The sequence below is a fragment of the Cricetulus griseus genome, chromosome 4 (assembly GCF_003668045.3).
Source record: "Cricetulus griseus strain 17A/GY chromosome 4, alternate assembly CriGri-PICRH-1.0, whole genome shotgun sequence".
NCBI classification, from domain to species: domain Eukaryota; kingdom Metazoa; phylum Chordata; class Mammalia; order Rodentia; family Cricetidae; genus Cricetulus; species Cricetulus griseus.
This window is the reverse complement of record NC_048597.1, coordinates 45,992,349-46,008,632: the sequence shown is the minus strand read 5'-3', so window position 1 is coordinate 46,008,632 and position 16,284 is coordinate 45,992,349. Positions and strand designations below refer to the sequence as shown.

Here is a 16,284-nt window from a genome sequence, read left to right as displayed (position 1 = left end):
AGTACATATGTTTATGAATGTTTTGCCTGTGTTTATGTATGTGTATCACATGTGTATAGTATATGTGGATTCCTGAAGAGGGGAACCTTATATCCCCTGGAACTGGGGAATAGGTGCTTGTGAGCTGCCATGTGTGTGCTGGGAACCAAACCCAGCTCTTTCTGTGGAAGAGCCGAGAATGCTTTTGGACTGCTAAGTCATCTCTCTAGCTTCATATATGTTCCTCTCTCTCTCTCTCTCTCTCTCTCTCTCTCTCTCTCTCTCTGTGTGTGTGTGTGTGTCTGTCTCTCTCTCTCTTTCTTCTCTTCTTCCTTCCTTCCTTCCTTCCTTCCTTCCTTCCTTTATTTTTTTAAGACAGGGTTTCTCTGTGTCTCTTTGGCTATCCTGGAACAATGTAGACCAGGCTGGCCTCGAACTCACAGAGATCCACCTGTCTCTGCCTCCTGAGTGCTGGGATTAAAGGTGCACACCTGCCACCATGCCCAGCATGTGTTCTTTTTCAAATTCGCCAATAGTTCACCTTTTCTCCCTCCCTCCCCCTCCTCTTTTCTTTTAGTGTACTTTTAAAATTTTGATACAGGGGATTGGTCTCCAAAAACAGCCTAGATAAAAGTACCACATCCCTATGAGGCTCTTACTTGTAGCAGAACCCCTGTCTTCATGGTGGAATAAGAATTCTCACAGCCATTCCCCACAAGCAGTGTCTACTCCTGATCTCAACTCTGTGGCTCCAAATTCCACGTCACCTTTGTTCTGCTTCCTGGATGGAATAATATAGACCATCCCTATCCATGTTCCTCTCATTCAGCATCAATTACTTCCGATCCGGTGGAAATTTTCACTCATGACTGGTGACTGCTGCAGCAAAGAGCACAACTCAAACAGGTCTTGCAAAGACAAAGGACTTCCCCTCCAGCGATGAATCTATGGTGCCTGACAGGGAGTAGATACTACATATTAGTCAGATAAATCAATGAAGTTATGGGTACTTATGAAATATGATTTGGGGTCAGATGGAAGTAAAAAGGAGCCACACTGACTGGTCCATCTGACCTTTTCCTCTCTTGTTGTCAGGTTCTGGGAGATGGCCTTTACATTCACTGGTCTCAAGCTGCAAGGATCACTGGGGCGATTTGGCAAAACATCCACTAGTGACATAGAGGGTTACACTGAGTTTCCGGACGGGAAGGTGAGTGTGGCTGTAGCTCCTCAGTAATTAGACTGTGTACAAATGAAAGCTTGCTTACCAGATCAACCGCATGTTCTAAGATTGCCAATGATAACAGATACTGTACCTTTCAAAGTAGTGGAAACCTCATTTTACTCCCCCACCGACTATGAATTGAAATGAAAACATTTTCCCTAAAATTTTGGCAATCCATATGTAATCACCATTTCCTGGTTTTGCTAAATCTTCTGTGCATATGAAGTATGAAGCATTTTCCTGTATTAACCTAGTGACATGCTTGCTACTTTTAAATGATGTCATGAAATTATAATGATTTATACTCTTTCCTTTTTTTGGCATGATGTTCCAAAGGACTTACAGGGTCAAGGTTTTATCAATCTTGTGTCTTTTGCTTTGCTGTCAGATTGTCATTCAGGAAGATGGAATCATTTTATAGAGATATGTACAGTACTGTAGAATTGTAAAACAATTTGTCAGTTGATTTTTATGACATTATGAGTTCACTTTTCTCATGATCTTACAGGTCTTATGGCCTTTTTGTCTAAAAATGATAGGCACCCAGGAACTATTCTCCTTTAATATCGTACTGGATCTCCTGTTAGAATGAGTTACACTGTGTTACCTGCAATCACTTCTCTTATAAGAACATGCCAGCACACAAATATTAAGTGATCACTTAAGTGATGGAGTAGTGTCAATTAAAAGTACCATGTATAGGAGGAAATAAAAGTCCCTGGGCCAGCCAGTCTAGCAGGCTTGGAGTGTGACTATGGTAGAATCACAATAATAAGAAGGTGGGAAGGAAGACGCTGGTGTTGAACAGTTATGTTCATACAGGTTGAGGTACAAGTTGTGGTCCCTGGAGGTTAACAAAGGGAAGGGGGACAGAGGGAGATTGGACAATGGATGTCAAAGTACAAATACACAGAACTCCATTCTAATATTTACAGTTGGTGTCTGATTCACAACCATCTCTTGAATATTTAGTGAAGAACTAGAGACAGGCAATCAAAGCTTCCCAGCACAAACATATGCTGAATGTTGGAGGAGAGGGAAATTCTAATGACCCTGATTTGGCCATCAGACATTGTATATACAGATCAAGTTCTCACACGGCACCATATAAATGTGCACAATTGGTATTTGTCAAAGAAAACACTTCTATTAAAAAAAAAAAAACAAGTTAAAGGCTCTACTAATGTGAGCTAAGGCCTAATAATGGGTCACACAGGCAAGCGAGGTGAAATCAGTGAGAAAGACTGAGGTAAAGTCATCAGTTCCCACAGATGAGAAGGAAAGAGTTTCCCACTGTGCATTGGTCCACACTAAAGGTCTGTGGAAATAAGGCTCTCCTAGTCAAAGATTCAAAGGGATCCCAGAGAAAAGATATGTGTTTGCCAGTTTCCTTAGCCTCCCGATTGAGATAGTGTGGTCAGAGTAGGGACTTATGAGTCATAGCTCTTGAACCAGAATTTGGGCTCCTCTGGGAACTAAGGTGGCAAGCGGACTAAGTGTTTGTATGTTGTCTCCAATTTGCTTTCTTGTGTAAAACAGTGAGATAATAGTCAGAGTCATCACTGGCTCACGTTATTCCTTTATGAAAGTGAGAACAAAACTATAGCTAGGAAAATAAAGCGCCCACATGCCCAACTGCATATGGTATTTCTGGTAAGTGTACCTAGCACATGGGGCTTTGAGCATTAAATACCAGTATAAATGCAGTATTCATGCAATGCTGACCAAAGGCCATACACTATTAAATATTACTTACTATTGTATTCATTAAAGGTTCTGAGAACCAGTGTTTGATGGCATGCTCTTATCTGTTGAATTAGACCGATTAATTTGGGTGCAGTCCCAAATGTTATCCTTGTTTGAAACTGAACTATAATCTGCTCAGCTCAGTAGTGGCCTACAACTTAGCTCTGCACTTGGAGATAGAGTCTCATCTGGGAAAGACTTTAAATACCGGCCTTTGAACCACTCCAGAATCTCACCCTTAAGAGGTCTATAAAGAAATCTTCTATGAGCAATTGTGAACAAATTGCCACTCACATGCATCCTAGTCACAGGGTTCTAGAAGGAAAGAAACACATCAAAATATAATTGGAGGTGGAATCTGTAGTGCTTGGTTTTTATTTCTGTGTTTTCTTTACTTCCGTACTCAAGCTTTATAGAAAAAAAAAATCTAAAAGCAACTCTTACCCGTTTGAGGTCCACATACACGTCTTTAACTTTTATGCACATTTCTGTCTTCACACCCACCAGGTACTCTCAGGGTCGGAGTGGGGCAACATGTTGCTTTGGGAAGCCAGCCTCATCAAGGTGGAGCTCTGTCGAAGTGGCATGAAGCCTTGTCACCAGGGTCCCATTAACCAGATAATGCTGGATGAGGGGGAAATTATTACTGCCGGTGCCGATGGCTGTGTAAGGGTAAGGCAACAGCGCTCCACTGAAGACTTGCTGATCACCTAGGCTGCCTCACGAAGAGGGGGGGGTGCTCAATGGTTACTTATTTCCAAGACCAACTCATTTTAAATAATGTTTCTCAAATGATAAATATTCATATTCTTGTCAAAATGAATGGAAACATTATGAAGGGATATCTTGTTCTTGCGTTTCAGGTGTTGACATAGGAGCTTCAGAAAATGAAAGCTCACATTAGCACCAGATAAACAGTGGGCTTACATCCTTTCAAAATGCCCACTATGGGCGGGCATTTTCTAAGGAATGAAAATGCTGAACTTTTTTTTTTTCTTTTGGAAACAGGGTCTCACTATGTAGCCCTTACTAGCCTGGAACTCACTATATAAACCAGGCTGTCCTTGAAACTCTCAGAGATCTGCCTGCCTCTGCTTCCTGAGAGCTGGGATCAAAGATGTTCATCACCAAGCTGATGGGGAGAATGCCGACTGGAAATAGTCTCAGAGATGTGTGGGTGGAGGTTGCAGCCCTTCTCCATGTCCTTGTGCTAGGGCACTCAATGGTTTCTCTGTGAACACTGCGCTATCTAAAGCCTGGTGGAAGCTGGAAGATTGCTTCAGAAACTAAGTCTCCAGAATTGCTGTCTGTCCTATGTTCGCCATTTACCCTGCATGGCACTTTCTGTGAATACCACTGTTCCTAACAAACCTGTACTAGTGTGATTTGCCTTGTCCTCTTGGTACATGATTTTGTGGCTCTGTCTAACCCTTCAATTCCTTGAGACCAATTTGCACTGTCCATATATTCTTGGACATATGGGCTTCCACTGGAGGGTGGTCAACTTACCGGGGGCTATACTCTCAGAGAAAACTGTCTCTCCCTCTCCCAAAAGCTAACAACTGCTAATAGCTCTTGGGGTGGAATTGTGTGCCTAACTCCCCTCCCCATGTTGGGATTGGGTCTGGCTAGGGCTCGCATGGGTTCTGTACATGTTGCCACCACTGCTGTGAATTCCCATGTGCAGCTGCACTTCTGCCCAGAAGATAATGTTTCCTTATAGTCACCCATCACTCCAGGCTCTTACTCTCTTCCTGCCTCATCTTCTGAAATGATCCCTGAACCTTTTGTGGCAGGGGAATACAGGTATAATATGTTCCATTTAGGGATAAGCTTTGTACAGTCTCTAACTCTCTATGCCTTGGCCAGTTGTAGGTCATTGTGTTAGCCACCAGGTTAATCAAAATAAATAGGAAAGAAAAGCATTTCAGACAAGGGTTGAGAGACACATTGTTCCATGAGTATAAGAATAAGTCATTGGGAGTCGGTTTAATACTATGTCTATTTAATTTCATAATAGTAGTTGGTCCTCTTGTAGAGCCTATAACCTGTCTAGCCATAGATTCTTTGTCAGATAATGGTGTCAGGTATGGGTTTCATCTTGTGGAGTGGGGCTTAACTCTAGTCTGAAAGTTGGTTAGCCCAACAATGTATATGCCACTTCTGCACCAATGGACATGTCTATAGCATGAGTTCTTAATAATAAAAGCCTGGACTCAGGTATAGGGAAAAAAGAGATCAGGGAGATGAAGGAGCAAACCACAGACACCTTACCTACTCAACTTCCCAGCTAAAAAGAGAGTGAGTTCCTGTTTCCTCCAGCCTTGTCATTTTCTCTCTCCACGCAGTCATATTACTTCCTGTCTGTCTGTACAGGCCTCTATGGTTAACTAGTGGCTAGCTTTGCCCTCTGATCTTCAAGCAAGCTTTATTTGTTGGAGTATAAACAAGATATGTCTTCCTGGGCCAGTCATTGGCTGTAGCTCTCAGGGCCTATAGCTGGGTGTGACTGAGGATTGCTTTTCTCCTCCAAGAGCATGTATAGCACTTTCCAGCACTATGGAAGCTAATCAGTAGGGCTGAAACTCCCAGGCCTGTACCAACTCTGTTATGTGACTCAAGCATAAGGTATCTTCAGCAACAGGGACTCACCATCCAATTTTGGAAGCATCATCAATGGCAATAGCCTGTAATGTTTGGTGGCCTATGGGACCTCACTGGCCAACAATTTCAAAAGAAGTCACTCATACCTGATCTCTTTTGTTTTTAGCCTTTGGTGTCTAGTTGGGGTATTGTTGCTGTGTGGTAAAATACTTTCTTAATTGCTTTTGTAAGATTTGGGACTTTGAGACAATAGATACTGCTGACGTTATAGATGAAACCGGATTGTTGGAGATTGAGCCTATTAATGAACTTCAAGTGGACAAGAATGTCAACCTCTTCTCAATGATAAAGATGGATGAAATTGGGAATAACTTTTGGCTGGCTCAGGTATGTTACATTCTTCTGTTTTGGCTTTTTGACTGTACCAGGACATAAACTTAAAATAGAAATAAAATTGATTGTTTAGACTAGAACTACTCCATGTTATAGCGTTATGTGATTGCTTTGCTTATTATATGTTTATAATTGTATACAAAAGATATTTTTAATATATTTCAATGACACTTTATAATATACATAAGCACTAGATGTTATTGTTGGTCCTCATTTTAATGAATCACAGGAATAAAATTTTAATTTGGTGAACATTAAAACTGATAAAATATTATTAGCTATTTAATTTTTTAGGATGCCAGTGGAGCCATATGGAAGGTCGACCTTAGCTTTTCAAATATTGTAAGTGCCTATTTTCTTTATTTTCTCCTAAATGTTATAGTAGAAATTCTTTGACATCTTTAAAACATCTGCAATTAGATCATTGTTCCTATCAAATAAAAAAGGGACTATGTCATTATTCCTTGCACGTTTCCTAAACACACAGAGTCTTCATTTATATTACCTCATGTGATCCTTACAGCTGCTCAGCTGGGTGGTCAGGAAGACCTGGGAGGTGGAATGTGATGGAATCAGTGTAAAATTAGTCACTAACTTCAGAGCCAAAACTCCATCTGGTTTTCCTAATGTCCAAGTCCAGTGCTCTTTCTAATCTATCATACTTTTGAAAGTTCTCTTAGAGTAACATGGCACATTATGTTATGTTCTATTTACACTTCTTTAAAGTTGACTTTACTTTTCTATTTCTCTGTTTTTCATATCTGGTATGCTTTTTGTTTGTTCTCAGACCCAGGACCCAGAATGCCTCTTCTCTTTCCACTCTGGAGCCATTGAAGCCTTGGCTGTTTCTCCTCTCACTTATCTCATGGCCACAACTTCCTTGGACTGTAAGTATGAATTATCCTCCAAGCGTGTGTGTGTGTGTGTGTGTGTGTGTGTGTGTGTGTGCGTGTTATGTGCATGTTCATGTATATGTACGTGTTCTGGTGTGTGTGTATGTGGTAGCCAGAGGGTGACATCAGGTGTCTTCCTCTGTTGCTCTCCAACCTATGTTTTGAGACAGGGTCTCTCACTGAACCTCGAGTTCAGCAAATGGCTAGACTAGCCAACCAATAACCTCCAGGGATTCTCCTGTCTCTGCCTCCCCAGCTCTAGGGTTAAAAGCATGTTCCATCATGCCTGGCTTTTTTTATGGATGCTGGGGATCCCAGTTAAAGTCCTCATGTTTGTATGTAAATTTAAAATATGTGGTAGTAAGAGTATTTGAATATTCTTACAAAAAAGAAACCCGTTGAATACAAACAAGATGAATTTTGGAGTGGGAAGAGCACAGACAGCAGCAGACACAATTATAGATTAGAACAAAGACATAATTATAAATTATGAAAATGCTACTCATTTTTTTTAGTAACCATGGATATGTCCTTTTTATTCTCATCACCTTTCTTTTCTCTTGACTTTGGGTATTTATAATCTTGTAGACTGTGCAAAGGACCACTTTTTGTCGGTCAACCACAACTCGTGCCTCTTATCAAACTGTCAGAGGGCCCATGGGTAGGAGAAAAAGAGGCTCCAAGGGAAGGGATGGAGAGGGTAACAGAGCACATGTGATGTGGAAGTGAAGGGGCCAATGCTGGGGACAGGTGGAGACAGTGGGGATGGCCTAAGAGATGGAGGAGAGCAGATGATGTCTGTGATGTGGCCAAAAGCAACTAAAACTAAGTATGCATAAGCATGCCACAAGGAAATCTGTTACTGTTAGTGTTCATTTCAAATTAATTAAAAAGAAAAAAGTAAACACGGATTTAAAAGGCTGTTAGGCTATCAGTTGATCTGAGTTATGGCATTTAATCCTGTAATATTTACTATGTAAAAAGTGAGCCAAGATTGTTTAAAGAAATAGTATTTTGTAATTTGTTTCTTTTGAAACTGTTTCTTTTTTCTCCCGTAGGTTCTGTTCGTGTCTATGATTTTGCTAGCAAAACTCCTTTGGTTCACACGAAATTCAAACAAGGAGGTACTTCCCTTATTTGGGTACCCCGAACAGTAAGTCTGATGTTTTAATCAACTGCTACCAGAAACACTGTAAAATGTACTGTATCAGAGATACTTTGTAGAGATGTAGTTATTTCCTAGCTCAGAATTTTAGAAGTATAAATATTTCAAGTTAATTTCTTTTACCTAGAACATTGCAGACATCCTCTCATGATTTCACTGTTAAAGGTTCATTTTTTAATGAAAATCTACTTTTATGCCACCTGTGGCATAGTAATAGCTCTGTTTTGCAGAGTAACCATACAAATGAACTTAAGATATCTTCTGTCCATGCAACCATGCTTCTTTTTTCTTTTCCATTTTTTTTTAAAAATTTGGATTAGAAACAAGATTGTTTTACATGACAATTCCAGTTCCCTCTCCCCTCCTCCCCTGCTACCCCCCCAACTAAAACCCTACCTATCACATACCCTTTCTGCTCCCCAGGGAGGGTGAGGCCTTCCATAGGGGGTCTTCAGAGTCTGTCATATCCTTTGGGATAGGGCCTAGGCCCACCCCCGTATGTCTAGGCTGAGGGAGTATCCCTCTATGTGAAATGGGCTCCCAGAGTCCATATCTATGCTAGGGATAAGTACTGATCTACTATAAGAGGCCCCATACATTTCCAAGGTCTCCTCACTGACACCCACGTTCAGGATGTCTAGATCAGTCCCATGCTGGTTTCCCAGCTATCAGTCTGGAGACGAAGAGCTCTCCCTTGTTCAGATCAGCTGTTTCTGTGGGTTTCACCAACCTGGTCTGGACCCCTTTGCTCATCACTTCTCCTTCTCTGCAGCTGGATTCCAGTTCAGTTCAATGTTTAGCTGTGGGTGTCTGCTTCTACTCCCACCAGCTGCTGGATGAAGGCTATAGGATGGCATATAAGTCAGTCATCAATCTCATTTTCAAGGGAGGGCATTTAAGGTATCCTCTCCTCTGTTGCTTAGATTGTTAGTTGGTGTCATCTTTCTAGATCTCCAGACATTTCCCCAGTGCCTGATTTCTCTTTAAATCTATAACGTCTCCCTCTATTATGATATCTAAGTTGCCCTCCTCTATTCTTCCCCCAACTCAAGCTTCCTGCTCCCTCATGTCCTCCTCACCCCTCCTCTTCTCCCCTTCTCATTCTCCTATCACCCTCTCCCCTCCCAATATGCTCCCAATTTGCTCAGGAGATCTTGTCCCTTTCCAGGGGACTATGTGTGTCTTTCTTAAGGTCCTCCTTGTGTTCTAGCTTCTATAGAGGTGTGGATTGTAGACTGGTAATCCTTTGCTCTATGTGAAAAATCCATATATGAGTGAGTTCATACCATGTTTGTCTTTTTGTGACTGGGTTACCTCGCTCAGAATGGTTTCTTCTAGTTCCATCCATTTGCCTGTGAATTTCAAGATTCCATTGCAACCATGATTTTTAAACATTGTGGGACTATTTGCCAAGTGACTCATTGTTTGGGGATGAAATCACAGAGAAAGTGGTTCAGGCGTGCCGCAGGCCTGACTTTTCGTTATCATGTGGGATAAAGACTACTACTTTTGGTGTATCCTGTAAGATATTCTGTGTCAACTGTTTCTGTGGGTCTCTCCAGCCTAGTCTTGACCCTTCTACTCATCACTCCTCCCTTTCAGCAACTGCATTCCAGGAGTTCAGCTCAGTGTTTAGCTGTGGGTGTCTGCTTCTGCTTCCAACAGCTACTGGATGAAGGCTATAGGATGGCATATAAGGTAGTCATCAATCTCATTATCAGAGAAGGGCATTTAAGGTAGCCTCTCAGCTATTGCTTAGATTGTTAGTTGGGGCCAGATTTCTCTTCAAACCGATAATGGTTCCCTCTATTACGGTATCTCTTTTCTTGCTCTCCTCTATTCTTTCCCTGATTGAATCTTCCTGCTCCTTCATGTCCTCCTCCTCCCTCCTCTTCTCCCCTTCTCTTTCTCCAAACTCCCTCTCCCCTCCTTGCACGCTCCCAATTAGTTCAGGAGATCTTGGTCCCTTTCTCCTTCTCCAGGGGACCATTCAAGACCAGGCTGGAGAGACCCACAGAAACAGCTGACCTGAACAAGGGGTCACTCATGGACTCCAGACTAATAGCTGAGAAACCAGCATAGGACTGAGCCAGACCCCCTGAACATGGATGTCAGTTAGGAGGTCTGGGCAATCTCTGGGGCCTCTGGTAGTGGATCAGTATTTACCCCTAGTACACGAATGGACTTTGGGGGCCCACTCCACATAGAGGGATACTCTCTTAGCCTACACACAATAAGTCCATATCTTGTTTCCAAGGGGAGGGTCTAGGCCCTGCTCCAAATGATATGACAGACCTTGAAGATCCCCATGGAAGGCCTCACCCTCCCTGTAGAGCAGAAAGGGGATGAGATAGGGCCTTGGTGGGAGGCAGGGGAGGAGGGGAGGGAGAGGGAACTTGGATTGACATGTAAAACAAGCTTGTTTCTAATTTAAATAAAAAATATATTCTGTGTCCTGGTGTCATCTACCTCTAGTTCTTATGGTAACATGACTTCTTCACTCTAGTTTGCTCTCATCAGGCTGAATTTTCCTTGAATTCCACTTTATCCTGACACTGGGCCTTTGCACAGGCTCTGTCCAGTCTAAAGGGTTCTTGTTCTGTCTTCTTGTATCTAGTTCTTGACCAAGCACCTGTCGGATCTTGGCTCCACCACTTTTGCCTTAGGGGAGTCCTCAATCTAGGTTGGCTTTATGTGATAAATGCCCTAAGTGGCTATGTTTCTGTGCTTTGGCACCTATGTTAGCTTGTATTTTATATTTTATATTCATCTACATGCTACTGGGGGATGTTCAGTCTATTTGTGTTCACCCCGAACCTGGTGGTGACCAGGTGCATCTTACACAGGAGGCAGGCACACTGTTGTGTTGCTCATTGGAATCTTGAGTTGCCATAGATTACCCTGCTTGTGGTCATAATACATAAATGCACTGGAATTGATGGAGGTTGCTATAACATGGAACCAAGGGTTGAAAAGGGAAGCCAGTGCTAAGTTACCCAAATGGAAACAAGATATGGAATTATTGTGTGTGTGCGAACTGAGAATTCCTTAACTAAATCCAGGCCCCCCCCACATTTGATTGTTTCCCAAGGTGAGTGTCACTGCAGCACAGATTATAGTAGGATTCCAAGATGGTGTCGTCCGGATTCTCGAACTTTTTGATCCCAAAGGACTTACACTTTTTGCAGGACGGAAGAAAAACTTAGAGGCTGAGTTACATTTGAAATATGTCTTCAAACCCCATACTGCTGAAGTCACAGCTTTAGCTTATGAACGTGGTGGGGAGATCCTAGTCACTGGGGTAAGTTCGAGCTCCTCTCTCATTTCCTTCCACGACTGGAGTTCCACGCCTAGCTTCCCTTGTAAGTCCACCTATTCCATTGTGTCTTATTGACCAAAATTAATCCACATTTTGCTTTCTTATGTTTCCAGTGCAGTCTGTATTATAATACATGAAAATAGTCTTATAAGTTAAAGTTTTAATGCTTATTTTTAAATGAGTAGAAAAATTCAATTGAGAGTTGCATTGGCTGAATTAGTTATAATCACTAGTTTATAACATAGGTGTGTTCTGAAGGAGGCCTGCCTTAGGTGAGGTTTATAAAGTTCAGTGAGAGAGCTCTTACGTAGCACCTAGAGGGCTCTGCTTTCATCCTCCATACCCCCCCCTCAAGTGCAAACCACAGCAAAAGGCTGCTTCAGATAAAGGAAATAGCTCGATAATGTATAGGAACTAAAAGGTGAGTAGATGCACTGTGGAATAATTTTAGGAATTAAATATGTATATGAAATATATAGATACACACATATGTATTAGTAAACATATATATATACATATATATACATATGTATATGATAATTCCATTTCTAGAAGTGAATCAAAATTTGAAATCATATATATATATGTATATATATATATCATAATAATCTGGAATGTACAACCATTGGGTCTATAAGTGTACATTAGACAGACTATATGATAATGAATCTTTGTGCTCTATGAGCCTGATGTCATAGTAATATATGTTGGGTGTGTGTGTCTTTTTTTTTTCTAGAGTAAAGATAATACTGTCTTCCTTTTTGAGGTGGAAAAGGATTACAGGCCGATTGGTTATTTTAATACTCCTGGGCCCGTTTGCCAGCTGACGTGGTCCCCAGCCAGTCATGTAAGTCATTAGTACTTGTCCTCAAGATTCGATTTCAGTGTCTTGCAGCCAGACACTGCTGCCCCCACCCCTGCCCCTTTGGGCTGCATTTTCTTCATTCCTATATGGCAAAAGCCTATCCCCGAGTTGCCTCAACTAATTTGCCTAATTTGCCACCAGTGTCATCTGAAGGCTGCAGGAGATAATCATACGTCAAGGAGGATCACTATCTTCCCCAGAATATAGGGATTTAAATAAGTTCTCCACAGCCCTTTAGATGACTCTTACCAGTGCCTTCTCCCACACCTTGAAACCCCAAAGCTTCATTTCTCCCACTCTTGCACTCAGCACCACTTTCCAGAGAGGCCAGGGCCTTCTCACCTCCAAATGGAGTCTGTCTTGCTTCTGTCTCCCTCTTCTTCCTCTTACAATAGAGGAGCTGCCCCACTTCCTACTTAGTGGCCGTTCTGCCTCTTGTCCTTTGGAGTAAATTCCCCCATGCTTTTCTTGGATCTTTTACACTATTTTTTCCTCTCACTTTTTGCCCTGGACAGCTGGGCACACCCGGATGTGCTGCCCTCACTAAAGAACCTGGAATGAGAGGGGGTCGGGCGGTCACAAATAACCAGTCAGCAAGACAGGTTTCTGCTCAAGCTGCAAATTTTTATTTTTCATCGAGGCCTTATATAGGGTTGCCAAGTGGGAAGTTTGGCAGGCACGGAGAGGCCATTTGAGGCCATTTGCCTGATAACCAAACCTTCGAATGTCCCTGAGTGTGAGTCCTTGAAGGCAAGCGGAGAGTGCAGGATGCTGGCAAGTTGGGAGAGTGCAGGTGTTAGATAAATTAGAAGGCTAGTTAGGTTAAAGAATGCATGGGGAGGGGGGAGCATTGCCAGGTAACCTGACCCTGAAATGTTTCTTTCTTTCTATTAGCTACTTCTGTGAGCCTAAATGCTATTTGGGGAGGGAAGAACTGAAGGCAGCTATTCTTCTAACATAATGGGTTATTCTTAAAATGCTGGCAACTTTCTCTAAAGCAGCCCAAATATCTTATAGGTCTAAGGTTATTTTTGCCATGGTCCCCGATAACTTTTCTGGCATATAAGTTTACCCTTAGCTGCTGCTCACTAGGCAATTTTCAATGGTAGTCTCTACCACTTAACAGAAAGTATATAGGGCTGGAGAGATGGCTCAGAGGTTAAGAGCACTGACTGCTCTTCCAGAGGTCCTGAGTTCTATTCCCAGCAACCACATAGTGGCTCACAACCATCTACAATTCAATGTGGTGCCCTCTTCTGGCATGTAGGTAGAACAGTGTATATGTAATAAATAAATAAATCTTAAAAAAAAAAAAACCAGAAAGTAAATACACTGATCTGTCCTACACCTATTGCCCCTCCCATCTCCCTTCTCAGCACCTCTTAGGAGGACTGACTGTCCCCAGGACACATTGCCTTCCACACCAACTCTATCTTTTTGTGGATCCTGCCTGCCTTCCAGTTCCCGGATCCCACCAGGCAGCTCTGCTGAAGGCACTACTAATACCTACCTGATACCTGATTCTTATCTAACTTGATACTCCAGCATCCTTTGACATCATTGACCTTTCTTTCCCTTTTGAAACATCCTCTTCCTCCAATGTTAGTACTTTTCTGCTCCCAGCTCTTGCATCTGGCCAGTCCTTCCAGCCAGACAGCTAGTGTTAAATCCCTAAATGCTTTTCCCTGTCTCTCTTTCCTCTTGCGATTTTGCTCTAGGTGATACTTTCAGAGCTTGCTGTTGTCCTAAAGCTGAAATGTGCCACAGGACACTTGCCATAGTGCTCACATGCACTATGTGTGTATGCACATACACACAGTGCTCACATGCACCTCAACTCATCTTTTATTTTATTCATCTACTCCTTCAAGCCAGATGCCACTTTCTCAGGAAATCATGCACAATCGGGCAGTTCTTGTGGTCTCTTGGCAGGACTTTTGCAATTGCAATTTATATTAATCTATGAGAATTGATCTCTGACAGGCTCTCCCTTTGGAATCAAATGCCATAATGGGAGTGAGAATAGCAGCTTTTTTTTAAAAAAAAACAATTCCATGTTTAGCATGTCACAGAATGCTGAGTATGTGGTAGATAAATAGCAAACTATACCAAGATAGGGATTTCCCAGATGTGGTTTGGGGCAAAAGAAAGTTCTATGCTAGACAGATAAATCTGGGATCCATTTTATGTGAGCGGAAGTCACTGTTTAAGACTTCTGGAAGCACACTTATGGAGAAAGAAGAGAATTGGAAAGAAGACAAAGACTTTGAGAGCATCCACATTTAAATCAACTTAGGAAGACAGAGGATGGGTTGTCAAGGGCCAAGAAGTCATTCACACCACAGACTTCCTCAGAATTTCTAATTAGAACTTTCTGCCTTTAAGCTAACAGATTTCACAACCATGTGTTGGGCTAAGGAAATAAGTTATGGTACCTTTTTGTTGTTGTTGTTGTTTGAGACAGAGTTTCTCTGTAGGTTTGGAGACTGTCCTGGAACTATCTTTGAAGACCAGGCTGGTCTCGAACTCACAGAAATCCTCCTGCCTCTGCCTCCAGAGTGCTGTGACTAAAGGCATGCGCCACCACCGTCCGGCAAGTTATGGTCCTTTAAAGGAAACAAATATAAAACTAACTTTAGTAATTAGGTTAGTGATTCAAAATTAAATAATAATTAATACTAATGATATGGTAGTCATTTGTAACCAGGATCATTACTAATAATTACAATGGTGTATTGCCTTTTAAAAAGATCACTATATTTTCCCCTGGCCTGTTATTTCTTTGAACTTGTAAAAATATGCCTCCATGTAAATGATATGCATAATATTTCTTTTCTAGCCTGAGAGCACCTTAATGACTGTCTGTGAGAATGGTTATATTCTTGAATCTCCGATTCCAGTCACTAAGAAAGTTGATGATCATGACATTGTCTCCTATGAAATCCAAGACATGCTCCTCAGATGTTTCCACTTCTCAAGTGTCAAGTCTAAGATTCTGGTATGAGACAGTCTTGAAACATTATCTCTTTTCTTTTCTTTCATTTGAATATGTGATACTCCATATGGGATTCTGGGAGAATACAAACGAAACAAAGTAAAACAGATCCTGGCCTGAAGGAGTTTATACACTAGGAGGAAGGTGGCCAACTGTAGTAGAAGACAGTTGTGGATAGATAACTAGAACCCAAGTACAAAAAAAGGAACCTCTGGTTGTGGAAGGAGTGATGTTGCTGATGAAGGGATGAGGGGGTTAAAAAAATGGCTAACTGGAAGTGATAATCAGTGCTCAACCTGGAAGTGATAGTTCTCAGAGGATGGGAAGAAGTTTGAGAGAATGAGAGGGAGAGGAAACAATGCTGGGAGAACCCTAGTGGACAGTTCTCAGCATTTTCAGGAGGAGAAGAATGGCATCTTTAGATGCCAACCAAGCTACACCAGTTTTGAGCCACTGTGATGCTTTGTGAAGAGAGGATTAGTGTGAAGAAAGCATATGAATTAGGAAGCTAGTTCTGAGGGGTAAATATGAGGTGGGGCTACTGGTGTTGGGGGACTTTACATTGGACAGTTGTTGAGATTGAGTGCCTACATCACAAGTTTCCTCATTGCCTATTTTAGTCCACATAGTTCCTGTGTTGACAGTGACAGGCTTTGAGAAAACACAGCACTTTCCTTCTCTTATCGGAAGAATGGTCAAAGTGATTTCAATAAAATGGGTATTGAGAGATTAAGAGGAAATGATGTGGGGCTGGAGAGATGGCTCAGAGTTAGTTAAGAGCACTGACTGCTCTTCCAGACGTCCTGAGTTCAATTCCCAGCAACCACATGGTGGCTCACAACCATCCGTTATGAGATCTGGTGCCCTCTTCTGGTGAGCAGATATACATGGAAGCAGAATGTTGTGTACATAATAAATAAATAAAATCTTTAAAAAAAAAAGAAGTGATGCTCATCACAAAGATTTGAATTTTAATGATGAAAATATATCCCCAAAGGGTAGTTATGTGTAAATAGTGTTGTATCCAAGCTGTGGATGTTTCTAGAAACAACAGCTTCCTTCTTCCTTCTATAATTTTCACCATGCTCAGTCATAGAATA

General features: G+C 41.8%; 1 protein-coding gene across 1 annotated transcript in view; it reads left to right on the top strand.

The window, feature by feature from the left end:
* Window positions 1-16,284, top strand: part of Cfap44 (cilia and flagella associated protein 44) — a 78,591-nt gene that overhangs the window by 15,281 nt on the left and 47,026 nt on the right. Inside the window, exons 6-14 of the mRNA XM_035444119.1 lie at window positions 1,075-1,189; window positions 3,458-3,622; window positions 5,786-5,941; window positions 6,242-6,289; window positions 6,735-6,834; window positions 7,899-7,993; window positions 11,097-11,306; window positions 12,061-12,171; window positions 15,029-15,187. Of these exons, the coding sequence (XP_035300010.1) occupies window positions 1,075-1,189; window positions 3,458-3,622; window positions 5,786-5,941; window positions 6,242-6,289; window positions 6,735-6,834; window positions 7,899-7,993; window positions 11,097-11,306; window positions 12,061-12,171; window positions 15,029-15,187 (1,159 nt within the window). The remainder of the gene's footprint in view (window positions 1-1,074; window positions 1,190-3,457; window positions 3,623-5,785; window positions 5,942-6,241; window positions 6,290-6,734; window positions 6,835-7,898; window positions 7,994-11,096; window positions 11,307-12,060; window positions 12,172-15,028; window positions 15,188-16,284) is intronic.